The 14112-nt window shown below is 43.3% G+C and overlaps 1 protein-coding gene across 3 annotated transcripts in view; it reads left to right on the top strand.

The window, feature by feature from the left end:
- rnft2 (ring finger protein, transmembrane 2) overlaps nucleotides 1–14112 on the top strand; it is a 26709-nt gene extending 12597 nt beyond the window's left edge. For all 3 annotated transcript variants that reach the window (XM_061672765.1, XM_061672764.1, XM_061672766.1), the window contains 4 exons: nucleotides 9867–10016; nucleotides 12482–12547; nucleotides 13349–13450; nucleotides 13529–14112. In XM_061672765.1, coding sequence (XP_061528749.1) covers nucleotides 9867–10016; nucleotides 12482–12547; nucleotides 13349–13450; nucleotides 13529–13663 — 453 coding nt within the window. In that variant the 3' untranslated portion in view covers nucleotides 13664–14112. The remainder of the gene's footprint in view (nucleotides 1–9866; nucleotides 10017–12481; nucleotides 12548–13348; nucleotides 13451–13528) is intronic.

Genomic DNA, 14112 nt, shown 5'->3' with positions numbered 1-14112 from the left:
CTGATAGATGTATAGATAAAGGTATGCGAAGCAATTATTTATTGGTGTTGTATATAGTATATATATTTAAAAAAAACAAGGTAATCAAGCAAAAAGTGAAGGATTTTATTTTGAAGGAGTTTTGGTTGGCCAGGTGCAGCAGAATCCCTTCTCCACATTCAGAACCAAACTAAGAATAATCTGTACTAAATTGACTTTGACAAGAAGCATAGAGTGGTGCAAAAATCCCGATTTACAGTTTTTTGCTCTAATTAGATTTTTATTTGGGGCGTTAAGAATAGAAAATGTAGAAAAAAAAAATAATACACAAAAATGTAAATGTGAATCCAGCCCCCAAAAGCCAGTGTCACTGAGCAACATGAAGCTTTGGTAGGTGTGTAAGGCCCATAAAAAAGTTTCAAGAGGCCAAAAAGACAAAGGAAGTCTGCATATTTGGTTTCAAGCGGCCATTTTAGCGTCATGCTGTATTTATTTTCAACCAAAATGGATATTTGCCCTTTCCTTTTTTGTTCCTCCTCAACAAAATGTACGATTGATACCAAATTTGAACCTTGTACTGGCTACCAGTTCTGGCTGTACCCCACCTCTCGCCCAGAGTCAGCTGGGATAGGCTCCAACATTCCCGCGACCCTATTGAGGATAAGCGGTACAGAAAATGGAACAGATAGATATACTAGAGAGATCGTCATTGCCCAACTGCGAGCAGTTTGAGTTTTCGTAATTGTGCGCTAGCAGAGCATTGCAGCAAAGTTTGAAGACTTGCCATAAAAGATGGTTTAAATTGAACGTGAAACAACCGGATTTAATGCCAATTCCAATCCAATTTGACTAACTGACAAACTAACTAACTACGGTCCCCTCCAAAAGTATTGGAACGGCAAGGTCACTTCCTTTTGTTTTTGTTGTACACTGAAGACATTTGGGTTTCAGATCAAAAGATGAATATGAGACAAAAGTTCAGAATTCCATCTTTTATTTCATGGTATATACATCTAGATGTGTTAAACAACTTAGGACAGAGCACCTTTTGATTTAAGCCACCTACCTTTCAAGTGAGCAAAAGTATTGGAACAGGCATTATTAAATTAACTTGAAGTGAAGAACATTTAATACTTGGTGGCATAATCCTTACTTGCAATAACTGCATCAAGCCTGCGACCCATTGACTTCACCAGACTGTTGCATTCTTTATTCGAAATGCTTTTCCAGGCCTTTACTGCAGCCTCTTTCAATTCTTGTTTGTTTGTGGGGGTTTCTCCCTTCAGTCTCTTCTTTAGGAGGTCAAATGCATGCTCTATTGGGTTAAGGTCCGGTGATCGACTTGGCCAATCTAAGACCTTCCACTTTTCCCCCCTGATCAAGTCCTTTGTTGTGTTGGCAGTGTGTTTTGGGTCATTGTATTGTTGCATGATGAATGTTCTCCCGCTCGTCCAGCTCATTCCTTCAGGTAGGCGCTACCGAACAATGCAAACTAAAAGTAGCAGACATTCCAACAGCTTCTTCCCTCTTGCCATTTACTTCTTAAACAGTTAACTTACAATTCCATTGCAACATGCTGCCAATTTTTTTTTTTTTTGTCTTGAGTTTGTTGTCACATTTCTGTCGGGCCAATTATACATTACTTGTGCACTCACTGTAGTAGTCTCACCACCCTGCAACATTTACACAATTGACATTGTCCCAGATTATCGCACTACTCGTCACTTTTAACTGCATACATTTCTTGAAGTTGCATACATTTCTTGAAGTCTCGGCACCCTTTGCACAATGATCATTGCACTATTGCACTGTTGCTCTATTATCCATGCAAACGGCTCTCATTGCTAGAGAACTCTGCATCTTTTTGCACAATTGTCCAAAAAAAATACTTTGTAACGGCATTATCAGATTACTAGCCTTTTATTGGTCAGTGACTGTTTTTCTCAATGTCTTTATGTCTCAAACGTATTCTCTGTCAATTGAGTGTCTGTTGTCGTACTAGAGCGACTACCGGCGACAAATTCCTTGTGTGTTTTTGACATACTCTGCGAAATAAAGTTGATTCTGATTCGTGTGGATGCATTTTTCTGTAAATTCCCAGGCAAACTGGTTTTGTAGACTTCAGTATACAACAAAAACAAAGGAATTGACCTTGCCGTTCCAATACCTTTGGAGGGAACTAACTAACTAACTAACTAACTAACTAGGTAGCTACCTAGCAACCAAACAAACAAACAGCGGTCCTCTCAGTGTTATGGCTGACCCGTTGCCATCTGGTAAAAAGGGAAAGACTTCAAAAGAAGTATGAGTCACCGTACAGCAATAGTAAATATTTTAGCACCAGATTATTCATCGATTCTAGAAAACCTGCTGACTTTTGGTTTCCCTTTCTGCAAACGCATGAACGTTGTGCAATTTTTGGAATCTGAGCCGATGAAAAGTTTGTTTTTGAAGGGCCCCAGTAATTACGCAAAAATGGCTGCTTCAGACCATAATGGCTTGTTTCCTGTGTGTTTTCAGGCATGGCTTCTTGAGTCTTTTTTGTGTGTCAACTCATGATAAACCTACCCACCAGATGAAATGTTGCTAAGGGAAACATATCAGAATCACCTATTATTGCCCAAATATGTTACAAAACACACAAGGAATTTGTCTCCGGTTGTTGGAGCCACTGTAGTATAACAGCAAACAGCCACTATGACGAAATATATATTTAGGAAATAAAAAACATATGTGGAGAGTCATTGAGAAATAAAAGTGTACCACTATTGTGGTGATACTGATATAATGACAATTTTGAAAATGATGCATAGTCCTCAAGCAATTTAGAGCAATTTAAAGTGACTAAAAGAAGTGCAATGATCTGATGCAGTGACCATTGTGTAAATGGTGCAGAGAATTCTCAAACATATAAGTGGCCAGTAGTAATCAACAACACAATGCAAACAGTGCAGCGTGATAAAACAGTGAGGGTGCGAATAATGTAGCAGTGACCTGACAGAGATGTACAAATTCTGGCAGCATATTGCAATGAAATTGTAAATTAACTGTTTAAAAAGTTTATGGCAAGAGAGAAGAAGCTGTTGGAATGCCTGGTTTTAGTTTGCATTATTTGATAGCGCCTACCTAAGGGAAGGAGCTGGAATAGGTGATGATCAGGATGTGGAGGGTCCAAGAGGATTTTGCGTGCCTTTGATTTAGTCTTGGCTGCATGCAAGAGTGGGTAGATGGGTACTAATTTTTTCGGTGGCCTTGACTGTCCGTTGCAGTTTGATTTTGTCCTTCTTTGTGGTAGCACCGTACCAGACAGTGATGGATGAACACAAAACCAATTTAATGACTGCTGTGTAGCACTGCCTCAACAGCCCCTGTGGCATCCTTTTTAAGGATGGAGTTGATGTTGGTGTCCAACTTCAGGTCTTGAGAAACTGTAACTTGAAGGTCTCGACGGTTGACAGAGCGCAGTTGGGGAGCATGGTGTTGAACGCAGAGCTGAAGTCCACGAACCGGATCCTCGCGTAGGTCCATGCGCCGTCGAGGTGTTCCAGGATGAAGTGTGCAGTCCCATGTTGACTGCGTAATCCACAGACCTGTTTGCTCGGTGGTCCAGCAAGGGTCCTGTGACGCTCCTGAGGTGGTCCAGCACGAGATGTTCAAAGAACGTCATGACCACAGATGTCTGGGCGACGGGTCTGTAGTCGTTCAGTCTTGAAATTGCAGGTTTCTTGGGAACTGGGATGATGGTAGAGGCAGGATGCGACTTCACACAGTTCCAAAGAGCTATTGAAAACTGGAGCAAACTGGTCCGCGCAGACGCTGTCTGTGCCTGCGGCTTTGTTGCTCTTTTGTTGTTTATAGGCTTGTCTCACACTGTCGGGGCCTGCCACCTTGTTGATCTTTTGCTGTTTAAAGACATGTTTCATGTCCTGTTCATGAATGGTCAATGCAGAAAGAGGGCTCCGAGGAGTGATGGTGGTCGTCAGTGGTGCTGCTTGGTGGGTGTGTGGTGTGAAAGTGTCCTTTTCAAATCTGCAGTAAAAGCACACAGAGCGGCGAGTCAAATAACGTCTTGTTCAAAAACAGCGACTCCAAGTCCAGGCTGCAGTGTGTGCTGAACTCTGTGACATCCCTACACCATTTCCCGTTGATGTAGAAGCATATTCCGCCACCTTTATTTTTCCCTAATAGCTTTGTGTCACGGTCTGCTTGGTTTTGTTGGAAGCCGGGCAGCAGTACACCTCCGTTGGGGATGTGTTCACAAATCCAAGTCTCTGTGAAGCAGAGTGCGGCAGAGCGTGCAAAGTCTTTACTGGTCTTGTGAGGAGCTGAAGCTCATCCATTTTGTTGTGTAGAGATCTGACCCTGTGGAGATGAGTTATTAAAGTTTAGTTTTTTATGGCATTAGATATCAAACTTGGCCACCATTTCCTGTCCACACCAAATGGTGGTAACTCAAAATGTTCTCAATTACTCCACTGACTTTTGCACTTGTAGCACTGGTGCGACCAACCAGCTTTTCAGTGTCTACATTTTTTCCAAATATCATGTAGCTCAGTGAAACTGGTGGCACAACAATATGTAAGGGCCTAAAAAGGAAGTTTTTCGTCCCAGTGGACCCGTAGTAATGAAAGCTAACAAAAGCAGAAGCACATTAAGTTTCTCTCTTGGCTGGAGTCCAAAGTGTCCATTTGACATTTTTGGTGTGGGCGTCATGGCCGCAGTGGGACCCAAGGCTCCGGGGACAATAAGGAAGATGAATTAGTCTCTAGCGGAGGTCTTCCTTGCTGACCTACCTGGCTGCCAGCGCCTCTTTACCCACAGCCATCCGTCTTTGTCAGAAAGTCATTCAGTGCTTCTCTGCGGTCTGTGCGTGAGCCATAGCTCAGGGTATGCAAAATAATTTGGAATAAATGATTGTGTCAGCATCTGAAAAAGTGCATACCTATATATGAGGACTGGTGCACAATAGAACCAGCAGAATAAACCATTTACAGTGGGTACGGAAAGTTTTCAGACCCCCTAAAATTTTTCACTCTTTGTTATATTGCAGCCATTTGTTAATTTTTTCATCATTAATGTACACACAGCACCCCGTATTGACAGAAAACAATGTTTATTGTTGAAATTTTTGCTGATTTATTAAAAAAGAAAAACTGAGTATTCAGACCCTTTGCTGTGACACTCACATATTTAACTCGGGTCCTGTCCATTTCTTCTGATCATCCGTAAGATGGTTCTACAGCTTCATTGGAGTCCAGCTGTGTTTGATTATACTGATTGGACTTGATGTGGAAAGCCACACCCCTGTCTATATAAGACCTTACAGCTCACAGTGCATGTCAGAGCAAATTAGAATAATGAGGTCAAAGGAACTGCCTGAAGAGCAATTCAACTTTTTTTCTACAACTAATAAATGTTAAATTTGTTAAATCATTTTTATGTTTTTCCTTTAAAAAAAAAAAAAAAGAAAAAAAGACAGCTTTTTAATTCCTATGGCATTTTCGGGTACACTGGATAATTATGTTTAATTGGCGTTATGATTATGAGGGGGTCCTTGGAAAATAATTCTCCCCTGCAGCCAAAAGGTTTGAGAAGCCCTGCATTAAACAATGCGCCATGGGGGTGGTTTGTACTCTGAATCCTTTGGGGGGTGTTAGCAGGTGGACAGAGCCACTGGCAGCATCTCTTGCAGTGTCGGCAAAGCAGATTGTGTGCCTGGACGGTGGCCACGTTTGTGCCGCAGGCCAACCAATTTAAGCTTTTAATGCACCGCTGTTCTGCACCAGATAGAAGAGCGCCTCCAGCTGTTTGAGTTTGTGTTAAGCACAGTTAGCGAGTGTTGCTTGGCTGCTTTGTGTATTTGTGGCTCCCTTCTTCAAAGTGGAGCCGCTATCCTTAAGCTACCTTGACTTATGAGTTCTGTGTTTTGAGTTCGGTGACCACACCCGTAACTCAAATTATACAATTATATTTCCTTCTTGAAATGAATTGAAATGACATCAGTTGGTTCCAGCTCCACATTGCGCTCCTTCTGGTGTGTACACCTTGGTCACCAGGGTAATATACACAGACATTCACAAAGAGTTTCACAACTGATTCAGTTAGCTGCAGTAATACTAGTCGGCTGTTGCTTAGAAAAAAGAAAATCTGCCTGTAAATACTGCTATGTTGTCTGACCGCATCTTGTTTTGGCAAATCTTTTTCTGACAGAATAAGTAAGGAAGCAATCTTATCTTTGAGGATTTTTATTACAAGAAAAAAGTCATCACGAGTTGTTACCCCTTACTGAAACGCAAGCAAAGAAACACCTTCGTTATACAGAAGTGAGAGAGATGGAAAAGAAAAGAAAAACAGAAAATAAATGCACCCCTCTCATTCCCACAGCATTCTCTCACAATTAGCTCCGTCCAGCTGCACTCAGTTATCTTTATGGGAATGGTTGCATGCAGAGGATGAGAACGGAAGAGAAGAACAACGAGTAGTCAAAACAATCCAGGCCACACATGAGTACTGTGCTGACGAGGCGCTATGGAACAATAAAACATGTAAAGTTTATTTTAAACTAATATTTGGTATATCTATCCATCCATCCATTTTCTACCGCTTATCCGAGGTCGGGACTCGCGGGGGCTGTAGCTTTAGCAGGGACACCCAGACTTCCCTCTCCCCAGCCACTTCATCCAGCTCGTCCGGGGTGGATCCTGAGGTGTTCCCAGGCCAGCCGGGAGACATAGTCTTTCCAGTGTGTCCTGGGTCGTCCCGAGGGTCTCCTCTGGGTGGGACATGCCCGGCACATCTCACCGGGGAGGCGTCCAGGAGGCATCTATCTCTAAGGGAGAGCATGGACACCCTGCGGAGGAAACTCATTTCTGTCGCTTGTATCCGGGATCTTGTTCTTTCAGTCACAACCCACAGCTTGTGAGGGTGGGAACACAGATCCATCCATCCATCCATCCATCCATCCACTTCTACCGCTTATCCGTGGTCGGGTCACGGGGGCATTAGCTTTAGCAGGGACGCCCAGACTTCCCTTTACCCGGCCACTTCATCCATCTCTTCCGGGGAGATCCCGAGGCGTTCCCAGGCCAGCCGAAGGATGTAGTCTCTCCAGCGTGTCCTGGGTCGTCCCCGGGGTCTCCTCCCGGTGGGACGTTCCCGGAACACCTCACCAGGGTGGCGCCCGAGAGGCATCCGAATCAGATGCCCCAGCCACCTCATCTGGCTCCTCTCGATGTGAAGGAGCAACGGAACACAGATCGACTGGTAAATTGAGAGCTTTGCCTTTGGCCTTAGCTCGTTCTTCACCACAACGGCCCGATACAAAGTCCGCATCACTGCAGACGCTGTACAGATCCGCCTGTCAATCTCCCGTTCCATACTTCCCTCACTCGTGAACAAGACCCCAAGATATTTGAACTCCTCTACTTGGGGCAGGATGTCATCCCTGATCTGGAGAGGGCACGCCACCCTTTTCCGACTGAGAACCATGGTCTCAGATTTGGAGGTGCTGATTTTTATCGCAGCCGGTTAACACTCAGCTGCGAACCGCTCTAGTGAGAGTTGAAGATCACAGCTTGATGAAGCCAACAGAACCACATCATCTGCAAAAAGCAGAGATGCAATACTGAAGCCACCAAACCGGACCACCTCTACGCCTCGGCTGCGCCTAGAAATTCTGTTCATAAAAGTTATGAACAGAATCGGTGACAAAGGGCGGCCTTGGCGGAGTCCAACATCACCAGAAACGAGTCCGACTTACTGCCAGCAATGCGGACCAAACTCAAACACCGGTCGTACAGGGACCGAACAGCCCGTATCAGGGGGTTCGGTACCCCATACTCCCGAAGCACCTACCACAGAACTCCCCGAGGGACACTGTCGAAGGCCTTCTCCAAGTCCACAAAACACGTCTAGACTGGTTGGGCGAACTCCTATGCACCCTCGAGGATCCTGCCGAGGATGTCGAGCTGGTCCACTGTTCTACGGCCAGAACGAAAACCACACTGCTCCTCCTGAATCTGAGATTCAACTAACCTCCTCTCCAGCACCCCCGAATAGACCTTACCAGGGAGGCTGAGGAGTGTGATCCTCCTGTAGTTGGAACACACCCTCCGGTCCCCCTTCTTAAAAATGGGGACCACCACCCCAGTCTGCCAATCCAGCGGCACTGTCCCCGATGTCCACGCGATGTTCCAGAGGCGTGTTAACCAGGACAGCCCTACAACATCCTGAGCCTTGAGGAACTCCGGGCGAATCTCTAGAGGGGGGCCCCGGTGACCCGCGTTCGGGCAAGAGAAACCGACATCCATTTGTTTTGTTTGTCAATTGAGTCTTTTAGCCGTGCTTTGTCTGATCCCTCACCGAGGACCTATTTGCCATGGGTGATCCTACCAGGGGCGTAAAGCCCCAGGCAGCTTAGCTCCTAGGATCATTGGGAGACACAAACCCCTCCACCACGATAAGGTGATGGCTCCAGGAGGGGTATTTGGTATATATGAAACATACAATTTCCAACTCAATCTTTTTCTGCATCATTTGTGTTCAAATATCCATTACTGAAAAGGCTTATAACTACTACAACATTGATGCAAGTATTGTAAGACTTTCAATGTATTGTGTGCATTAAACTAGCAGACTTTCCTCAGGCAAATTATACGGTTGTTTAAAAAAAAAACATTTAATTCTCTTCCCCCCCCCCCCTCACACTCACTCTCATGGGTTTTTAAAAACAATTTTTTTAAACCAGGCATATTCGGCTTCTAGGTCAAGCAGAACTACATACCCACATGTAATTCTTATTATTTCATGTGTAGTTTTCCAGTAACCTTCAACTGGTAATGGTAATAAACACCAAGAAGCCTCTTTTAGAGGGTCCAACAGTTAATCAAGAAATCGACAAATAATCGTTTATGCAATTATCCATCAATCCATCCATCCATTTTCTGAGCCGCTTCTCCTCACTCGGGTTGCGGGCGTGCTGGAGCCTATCCCAGCTATCATCGGGCAGGAGGCGGGGTACACCCTGAACTGGTTGCCAGCCAATCGCAGGGCACATACAAACAAACAACCATTCGCACTCACATTCACACCTATGGGCAATTTAGAGTTGTTAATTAACCTCCCTTAACACAGGGAGAACATACAAACTCCGCACAGGCGGGGCCGGGGATTGAACCCCGGTCCTCAGAACTGTGAGGAAGACGCTCTAACCAGTCGCCCACCGTGCCGCCTAGAGACATTGTTTAACTTGAAATTGTCAGTCGTCGGAATTGCAGCCTCTCAACAGTAAATGTTCTCGCATTTCTGTAGTCCTCTATGAAACCAGACTGATTATCTTTGTGTTAAATCTAAATAAGACATTTGCAAATATCTGCTTTTACTTTGGAAAACGAGCCACTGTTTTTGATTACTACTGGCCACTTACCTGCTTGAGACCTCTATGCACCTTTTGCACAATTGTTACTGTCCCAAATTATTGCACTATTAGTCACATTACATTTCTTGATGACTCTGCATCATTTGCACAATTGTCGTTGTATCAACATTATCACATTACTAGTCCCCTTCCTTTCCTTCCTCAAAGAGTCTCCGTACTTCTTTATGGCCTCAATTTATATTTTCTCATATATGGCTGTTTGTTGTTGTACTAGAGTGACTCCAACTACCAGAGACAAATTCCGTGTGTAGTTTAACATAATGCTGTTTCTGATATAATTCTGATGGGAACCATCTAAATGACATGAATGTGTTCCTCATATCTTTTTTTAACACATTGAAAAAACAAACAAAAAACACTTAATGCACGCATTTAAATTATTTTAATTTATTTATAGGTCCTGAATAGTAAATATTGAGTCAATTTTGTGTATTATCCTTTTTGTTTCCAGGGCAAGTTTTACCTGCTGATCGAGGAGCTGAGTCAGCTGTTTCGTGCACTGGTTCCCATCCAGTTGTGGTACAAGTACATTATGCCAGAAGAGCCCTCGGCCAGCTACTTTCTGGGAGCCACGCTCATTATCATCTATAGCCTCTGCAAGGTGCTTTGTTTTGGGTTGGATTTGATCCATTGAAAAAATGAGATGATTATTATTATGATTAATATTATTATCTTTACTAGGCTAAATATCAACCCTTTGACTTCTAAATTGGGAAGAGGCCGTTCACATGAACACCTTTGAGTCATAATTCTCTCGCAGTACCTTCAGGAAGGAATTCCCCAGAAAGGAGAAGTTTCCATTAGACCAAGCAAAAAAAAAAAGAAAAAAGTCCTGACATTAGATGTACATTGATCATTAAATTATACATAAATGTGGTACCTTAGAAGTGTAAAGCCCATTGAATATGCTGAAGAAATGGCACATTGGATGTGCATTCATAAAATATGTCAATTTGTGGCAGCTGGTCAATAGAGGGTGCTAGCCCCACCGCTGCTGAGTCACATTGAAAAGGACAAAAGTGATTGAAAGAAAGAATGAAAATAATATAATACAAAATTTACAAATATGTATACCTATTTTTTAGATGAGTAGTATAAATTGCATACAGTTAATGATGAGTAAAATATATTCATTTATCCCCTTTGTCTCGCTTAATGACGCCACTTCCTATTTGGGTGCGCGGGCGTTTACAGTTAACTTCTCGTTAAATTTCCACACGCGGTGTGGGGTCATATATAATAAGAAAGATATTGCCGAGTTCGAGCGGGATTCAAAGAGTGGAATAACTACAAATTGATTTTAAATGCAAAGTTCAAGGTAAACGTGAGTACGTTTTATTGAATTGTTGCCCGTGTTGTTTTTTTTTTTTTTTTTTTTTAAAAAGCCTTTCATAATTTAAATGTAATTTAATAATTTAGTAACACTCAACTTTATTTGTATAGCGCTTTAACAAAGTCCTGCACTGAACATAAAAAAACGCAGAATAAATTAATTGAAATAAAATAAGTGCATAAAATCTTATTTTCTAATTAAACTATAAGAGCTCTCTTGGGCGGCACGGTGGCAACTGGTTAGAGCGTCAGCCTCACAGTTCTGAGGTGCGGGGTTCAATCCCCGTCCCCGCCTGTGTGGAGTTTGCATGTTCTCCCCGTGCCTGCGTGGGTTTTCTCCGGGCACTGCGGTTTCCTCCCACATCCCAAAAACATGCATTAATTGGAGACTCTAAATTGCCCGTAGGAATGGTTGTTTGCTTCTATGTGCCCTGCGATTGGCTGGCGACCAGATCAGGGTGTACCCCGCCTCCTGCCCGAAGATAGCTGGGATAGGCTCCAGCACACCCGCGACCCTAGTGAGGAGAAGCGGCTCAGAAAATGGATGGATGGAGCTCCCTTGATATTGCATTTTTTTTTTTCCCTTGATATTGCATTTTTTTTATAGCACCTCCACTGGCGAAAACTCCACCAGTCGCCACTGATGTCAAAACATAAACTGCATAAATGTTGTTAATAAAGTGTGTTAGAAAAGTATCGACCATTAAATATAACTCTGGTATATTAGATGTGCATTCCTTAAACATGATGTACATATGTTACATATAGACCAATGACTAAAATGGAATGTGGTACACAGACTGAAGTAAATATAACCGTTTGACTTCTCTTCTTCCCTGTCTGAGCTGAGTGACGGTGAACATGTGGTCACGTTATGGCCAATGAATAACGCAAATTTGTTGATATAGCGTCAGCTCCCTTTACCACCGTTTCTTTTAGTACACCGTGAGGCACTCATTCGCCGGAATGGGGGGAGGACGCTGGTCATTCCCCGAAATGGGGGGAGGACGCTGGTCCGAGCTAACCTGACAGTGGTGTGCTGTTGCGGTGGCCAATGGTGGCCCAGTGTGGCTTTTTCCATCGATCCATCCATCCATATTCTACCGCTTATCCGAGGTCGGGTCGCGGGGGCAGTAGCTTTAGCAGGGACGCCCAGACTTCCCTCTCCCCAGCTACTTCATCCAGGCTTTCCGGAGGGATCCCGAGGCGTTCCCAGGCCAGCCGAAAGACGTAGTCTCTCTAGCGTGTCCTGGGTCGTCCCCGGGGTCTCCTCCCGGTGGGACGTGCCCGGAACACCTCACCGGGGAGGTGTCCGGGAGGCATCCGAATCAGATGCCCCAGCCACCTCATCTGGCTCCTCTCGATGTGAAGGAGCAGCGCCCGGACACCCTGCGGAGGAAACTCATTTCGGCCGCTTGTAAAAAAATCTCTTGCACGGGCATGTGTAATTATTACACCAGATCGCATAACGTGTAATTACAACGCGCATCCTCTTTCAGTTTCAGTTTCTTTTGTCTGATGGAATTGTAAGGGCTACGAGAAAATTACATGTAATTATTGTACCAGGTCAGCACTGCATTTTAATCTTGTGCACCACCTTTTCAGTTAAAATACATTTGATATATAAGTGGTCCTATTTTATTTGATGTTGTGAAAAGGAAATTACCATGCTTGAAATGAGTCAGCTGAACTTTGTGCTGTCATTTTCTTTTGTCATTTGTGCGTCCACTGCAGTCGTTTGACATCTGCGGCCGTGCGTCGACCCTACGCAAGGCGCTGGTGCTGCTTTGCTATTCTCAGGTGAGCCTCTGCTTCCTTTTACCTGCCTTTCCACTACTTTCTAATCTCATGTGCACCCCTGTTTGTGTTAAAGATGACATTTTACGGAGAAAATGCTCGAAGTTGACCTTTAAGGAAGATTTTGACAGGTTATTTGTTATTGTATTATTTTATGGTTCATTTTATCTTTTGTGTGTCGGTTGTGTTCATCATATACGACAGTTTGGATGTATTTGTACTTTTCGGTACTTGCTTTTAGTTTGCCTTTTTTTGCCCTGCTTTCTACAGTCAGGTCAGCATTGTACATGAGAAACCTTTCTTAATTGCCTTGCCTGCTAAAATAAAATAAAAAATTAAAAAAACATGATAAGAAGAAATTGCAAAGGGAAAAAAATAATCAATGTAACTGTCTTATTATTATACCAGACCAACATTGCACCCGTTACCTCGCACACCCCCCTTTGAGGTAAATAATACCACACACACTTGGCTTGGAAAAACAATGCAAATGAGTCATTTTTATACCAGACAGCCAGAACAATTTAAATCTTGCACAATCCCTTTTGATTTAGAATGTCATTTTATTTGTAAAATTCCCAAATGTAATTTTATTTGGTAAAGGACAAAAAATTAAAAATCACACTTGGGGGGGGGGGGGGGGGGGGGGGCGTCAATCTGTAATATTTCTACCATGCAACCATCACACGTTTTTATGGTTAATTTTTATACCAAATAGCATTACGCATTTAATCTTGCTCACACCCCCTTTTGAGTTGAAAATGACATTTTATGAAGAGGTTGTTCCTATTTAAATATTTCCAGAGTTACGGCGTGCGGGCCGGCAGCCAGCAATGCAGCGAGGCCGGTGACGTCTGCGCCATTTGCCAGGCGGATTTCCGTGAGCCCGTTGCCCTCTTGTGTCAGGTAAAACAAGAAGGGATTTTTTTGTTTGTTTGTTTTTTCTTCGCCAAATCGTGATGGGCCAATTGTGTTCCTCGCTAGCATGTTTTCTGCGAGGAGTGCCTGAATTCCTGGTTGGACCGGGAGAGAGCGTGCCCGCTGTGTCGTGCCACCGTTGTGGAGACCGTCCGATGCTGGAAGGACGGCACTACCTCCGCTCACTTCCAAATCTACTAAACCTGCACAGTGATTAAACACGTTAGAAAAAAAGTCAAAACAGTATCCGAAAATAGTTGTAATACAAATCACAATGTGACGAGAAGTCATAACAATACGGAAAAAGTCAACAACACAATAGTCGTCGTAATGTTATAAGAATGAAGTCAGGATTTTCAAAAAGTAAAAAAGTTGTCGCGTGAAAAGAATACAATTGTAATGTTACAAGCACAAAGTCGTAAAACATTGCTAGAAATTGTAATGTTATGGGACTAAAGTTGGAGCAATGCATGAAAAACAGTTACGAAGTTTTGAGAATAAAGTTGTAATATTAGGCAAAAGAAAAGGCGCAATATTACAAGGTTAAAGTCATAATGTTGTGAGACTAAAGTCCTAACGTTATAAGAATAAAGTCATTTTATTAGGCAAAAAAAAAAGTGCAGTGTTACGAGGATGAAGTTGTAGCATTG

This window comes from Phycodurus eques, chromosome 3 (genome assembly GCF_024500275.1).
Source record: "Phycodurus eques isolate BA_2022a chromosome 3, UOR_Pequ_1.1, whole genome shotgun sequence".
Taxonomy (NCBI): domain Eukaryota; kingdom Metazoa; phylum Chordata; class Actinopteri; order Syngnathiformes; family Syngnathidae; genus Phycodurus; species Phycodurus eques.
This window is presented reverse-complemented; position numbering and strand designations above follow the sequence as displayed.